This window comes from Vicia villosa, linkage group LG5 (assembly GCF_029867415.1).
Source record: "Vicia villosa cultivar HV-30 ecotype Madison, WI linkage group LG5, Vvil1.0, whole genome shotgun sequence".
Lineage (NCBI taxonomy): Eukaryota > Viridiplantae > Streptophyta > Magnoliopsida > Fabales > Fabaceae > Vicia > Vicia villosa.
In genome coordinates this window covers 135485101-135490674 of record NC_081184.1, presented here as the reverse complement: position 1 = coordinate 135490674, position 5574 = coordinate 135485101, and the positions used below count along the sequence as shown (strand labels likewise).

General features: G+C 34.0%; 2 protein-coding genes across 2 annotated transcripts; both read right to left on the bottom strand.

Moving 5' to 3' along the window:
* Positions 1-1557: 1557 nt before the first annotated feature.
* LOC131605515 (uncharacterized) lies at positions 1558-2094 on the bottom strand. The gene has a single exon (XM_058877862.1). The coding sequence runs from the start codon at positions 2092-2094 to the stop codon at positions 1558-1560; it is 537 nt and encodes a 178-aa protein (XP_058733845.1).
* Positions 2095-3471: 1377 nt separating this feature from the next.
* Positions 3472-4497, bottom strand: LOC131605514 (uncharacterized). Its single transcript, XM_058877860.1, has one exon. It carries the CDS (start codon positions 4495-4497, stop codon positions 3472-3474), a length of 1026 nt encoding a protein of 341 aa, XP_058733843.1.
* Positions 4498-5574: the final 1077 nt, after the last annotated feature.

Genomic DNA, 5574 nt, shown 5'->3' with positions numbered 1-5574 from the left:
GTAACCATCTTTCAATTGAGCGATGCATGCGGTATTATCTTCATATATGATCGTTGTATTTAATTTTTCAAAAGATAAACCACAAGTATTCTGGATGTGCTGAATTAAGGATCTCAACCAAACGCATTCTCGACTTGCCTCATGTAATGCTAAAAGTTCTGCATGATTAGATGATGTTGCTTCTATGGTTTGTTTCACCGATCTCCATGAAATAGCTGTACCTCCACATGTAAACAAATAACCAATTTGTGATCTACCATTATGAGGATCTGACAAGTAACCTGCATCTGCATAACCTGTTAATTTGAATTGGGATACTTTTGTATAAAACAAACCCATGTCTATTATACCTCTAAGGTAACGAAGTATATATTTGACTCCATTCCAATGTCTTCGTGTAGGTGAAGAACTGTATCTTGCTAATAGATTTACACCAAATGATATATCAGGACGTGTATAATTAGCAAGGTACATTAGTGCTCCAATTGCACTGAGATATGGTACTTCAGGACCAAGCAATTCTTCATCCTTTTCTCGAGGTCTGAAAGGATCTTTCTCCACATCTAATGATCTAACAACCATTAGAGTAGACAACGGATGACTTTTGTCCATATAGAAGTGTTTTAACACTTTTTCTATATAGCCTTCTTGATGTACAAATATTCCTTTGTCCAAATGTTCAATTTGCAAACCTAGACATAATTTTGTCTTTCCTGGGTCCTTCATCTCAAACTCTTTCTTTAAACAACTCATAGCTTTTGGGAGCTCTTCAGGAGTTCCAATAATATTTATGTCATCCACATACACAGCTATTATTGCGAATTCCTTTCCTGATCTTTTTATAAAAATACAAGGACAAATGGAGTTATTTGTATATCCTTCTCGAAGCAAATATTCACTGAGGCGATTATATCACATTCGTCCAGACTGTTTCAGCCCATAAAGAGACTTTTTCAATCTTATGGAGTAGCGCTCTCGAGATTCGGAGTTGTGTGCATCTGGTACATTGAACCCTTCAGGGAGTTTCATGTAAATTTCACTATCAAGTGAACCATACAGATAAGCTGTTACAACATCCATCATGTGCAAATTAAGCCCTTCATGTGCTACTAGGCTTATTAGATATCGAAAAGTGCTTGCATCTATTACAGGTGAATATATCTCATCAAAATCAATTCCAGGTCTTTGGGAAAATCCTTGAGCGACAAGTCGAGCTTTGTATCTCACAATTTCACCTTTTTCATTTCGTTTTCGTACGAAAACCCATCTGTATCCAACTGGCTTCACACCTTCAGGTGTTCGGACTACAGGTCCAAAAACTTGTCTTTTGTAGAGTGAGTTTAATTCTGCTTCAATTGCATCCTTCCATTTTGGCCAGTCCTCACTTTGTCTACAAATTTTGATAGACGTTGGTTCCTCGTCCTCTTTGCCATTTATCTCATTTAGCGCTATATTGTATGCAAAAATATCATCTATGTCGACTTCGTTTAGGTTCCATTGTATTCCATTTTGGACATAATTTATCGAGATCTCTTTATTTTCATGAGTTTCAGGTACCTAATCAATCTCTTCTAGAGATGAAATGTCTATTATGTCTGACGATTCTTTTAGATTTTCTATATCCTCACTTGGGCCATCTTTATTCTTAGCTCCCTTTCTTGTTCGAGGATTTTTATCTTTGGAACCGATTGGTCTACCACGCTTCAGGCGTGGTTGAGACTCATTAGATTGTCCAACAGGGATATCAGTTTTTATTGGAGCATTTGCAGCTGGTATATATGATTTAGTCACACCTTTTGGATCAGTGAACGCATTTGGCAATTGATTTGCTAAGTTTTGCAGGTGAATTATCTTTTGAACTTCTAGTTCATATTGTTTTGTTCGAGGATCAAGATGAGATAATGATACTTCATTCCAACTGATATCTTTTTCCAGCTTCTTATTCTCTCCCCCTAATGTTGGAAAATTTGATTCATCAAAATGACAATCAGCAAAACGAGCAGTGAATAAATCTCCTGTTGTTGGTTCAAGGTACTTTATAATAGACGGAGATTCATATCCAACATATATTCCCATCCTCCTTTGAGGACCCATCTTATTGCGATGTGGTAGAGAAATTGGAACATACACTGCACATCCAAAAATTCTTAGATGGGAAATATTAGGTTCTTTACCAAAAACTAATTGTAAAGGGGAAGAGGTGTGGTAACTCGTTGGCCTGATGCGAATTAATGTTGCAGCATGCAAAATTGCATGTCCCCAAGCAGAAACTGGGAGCTTTCATCTCATAATCAATGGTCTTGCAATTAATTTTATTCGTTTAATAAATGATTCTGCAAGTCCATTTTGTGTATGAACATGTGCTACTGGGTGTTCAATGTCAATCCCAATAGACATACAATACTCATTAAATGCTTGAGATGAAAATTCTGCAGCATTATCAAGACGAATTTTCTTGACAGGATAATCGGGGAAATGAGCTCTTATTCGAATCAGTTGAGCTAGCAATCTTGCAAACGCCTGGTTACGAGTTGACAACAAACAAACATGTGACCATCTAGTTGATGCATCAATTAAAACCATAAAATATCTAAATGGTCCACATGATGGGTGTATTGGCCCACAAATATCACCATGTATACGCTCTAAAAAACTGATAGATTCATTTCCAATTTTTGTTGGTGATGGCCGAATTATCAACTTCCCCTGTGAGCAAGAGCTGCATGAGAACTTATTCGATTGAATAATTTCCCTACTCATTAATTGATGACCGCGTGAATTTTCAATTATTTTTCGCATCATTATATAACAGGGATGGCCCAACCGGTCATGCCAAATTAGAAATTTATCATTATTTGTAAACTTCTGGTTTACAGTTGCATGTGCTTCAGTTGTACTAATATAAGTGTAGTACAAGCCAGAGGATAAAGCCGCTAGCTTTTCCATTACACATTTTGTGTCTGAATTGTGTTTTGTAATACACAAATGTTCAATCCCTCCATCATCTCCTATTTCAATATGGTATCCATTTAGGCGGATATCTTTGAAACTTAATAAATTTCTATGGGACTTAGGGGAATATAATGCATTATCAATGTGCAATATTGTTCCACCACGTAACAACATATGGGCTCTTCCAGAGCCTTCAATTATTTTTGAGGTGCCAGAAATAGTACTGACATCAGTTTTTCGATTCACTAAATTAGAGAAATATCTTTTATGCTTGAGAATTGTGTGGGTTGTTGCACTGTCAGCAAGACACATATCTTCATTACTGGAGCTAGCGTCCATATTCATTCTAAGAACAATAATAATTTTTTTTAACAATAAGTTATAAGCGCACATTACAAACACAAATTATTTAAATAGTAAATTATGTAAACAAACAAGTAGAAAACACACTTTATTATTATTATTAGAAAATAAAATTCAAAACATCCATAAAACATAAAAAGAAAATTTCCATAAATTTTATTTCTTGACGCTTCCATCTCCAATAATGTGATCAATTTTTCCATCTGGATCAACAAAGAAGTCACCAATATCTAAATGGGTAACATCCATATTACCGTAATCTGGATCATCATCTTCATTAGCAAAGTGAGTATCGATCCTTTCCTTTTTATTTTTCAGTGATTTTTGATAAAGATCAACAAGGTGTTTTGGAGTACGACAAGTGCGACTCCAATGACCTTTTCCTCCACAACGATAGCAAATATTTTCATTTGTTTTGCTACTCTGACCCTCTTTTTCATTCTTTTCAACATTTTTCCACTTCGGGTGGAAATATGTGTTTTTATGATTCCCATTGCGACCACGATCAAAACCAAGACCATGAGCATAATTACGACCACGACCACGTGCGTATGCACGACCGCGACCACGATTTTTCCTATAGTGGTCGTGCCTTGCCACATTCACTTCTGGGAATGGAGTTGTACCAGTGGGACGGGCCTCGTGATTTTTCATCAATAGTTCATTATTTTGCTCAGCCACAAGAAGACAAGATATTAGGTCAGAATACTTAATAAACCCCTTTTCTCGATACTGCTGCTGCAGGAGCACATTGGATGCATGAAAAGTGGAAAATGTTTTTTCTAGCATATCTTCATCAGTTACTTTTTCTCCACATAATAATAACTTAGAAGTTATTCTAAACATTGCAGAATTATAATCACATACACTTTTAAAATCCTGAAAACGTAAATGCATCCATTCATATCGAGCTTTTGGTAGGATAACCGTTTTTTGATGATCATATCTATCTTTCAAATTTTTCCACAAGACATGTGGGTCAGTTACAGTAAGATACTCATTTTTAAGATCCTCGTGAAGGTGACGACGAAGGAATATCATGGCTTTTGCCTTTTGTTGATCAGATGATTTATTTCCTTCTTTAATAGTGTCACCGTGACCTTCTGCGCTTAAATGAATTTGGGCGTCTAGGGCCCATGTCAAATAGTTCTTTCCCGAAATATCAAGAGCCCCAAAATCCATTTTTGTAAGATTTGACATACTTAGTAGTTCTATCATAAAAATAAAAGAAATAAAAATATTATAATGAGATAATCATCATAAAGGAAATATTGAATATTAATATTTAAAATAATACTTTTGTAAATTCTAATATTTAGAAATAACACAATAGTAAACTAGATTGTCACATTAGTCTTAAAGTTATCTGTTTTTTTTTTATAAAAAAAAATCAATTTAGTGACAAAATACATCTTATATATACAATGAAATAAAATAAATAAATAAAGCATTATGAGTTCTTCATGAACTATACAATGTTATTTCGCTATCCTTCAGGGATGCTTTGCTTTTGTTACAAACAATGATCTAAAAATTATAACCATCCTTCTGGGATGCGTTAAAATTAAAACCATTCTTCTGGGATGCAAAAAGTTATTTCTTTTTTCTCTAATTCAATTCCACCGAATAAACAAAAATAATTCTTTCATGCTTCAAGCCAAATCCACATTTTAATCCTTTGACACAATTAAATTTATTTGTGCACTATCCATCAAAATTGGAATCATTGTAAAGCCACATGTGTTATCCACAACCTCTACAACATCAACCCATCTTACTTAAAGTTGAGTTGCTACCTGAGATTTTTTTATATAATATTCTTAAACATACATCAATTCTATGAAAAATAAAATTACAATAAAATTACATAATCTTAACCATAAAATTACAATAAAATCATTGAACAATAAAATTACAAAAATTTTAAATGTCCTAATATGATTATATTTACTGAATATCATAAATAAATAAAAACAATGATCTCCTCCAAATCATACCTGAGAGCGTCGTGCTGATAACGTATTATAAACTAAATGAAACTATATAGAGATCAAAAGATAGGAAGAGAAGAGAACAAGCAACATTGTATTATATTCTTCTCAAGGGTGAACTTTACATTGTAATATGAGTCTTATTTATAGGACCCAAGGGAGGTAGAAAATTATGTACATTAAAGTGGAATAGGAAGATGAAGAATAAGAAGAGGGATGACCATCCACTAGTATAAATGTTTATAACAGTATTTTATTTCTTTATTTT

What these genes read in the sequence shown, in the direction of transcription:
- LOC131605515 (XM_058877862.1), bottom strand. Translation starts at nt 2,094, where the DNA reads ATGGGTCCTCAAAGGAGGATGGGAATATATGTTGGATATGAATCTCCG.
- LOC131605514 (XM_058877860.1), bottom strand. Translation starts at nt 4,497, where the DNA reads ATGGATTTTGGGGCTCTTGATATTTCGGGAAAGAACTATTTGACATGG.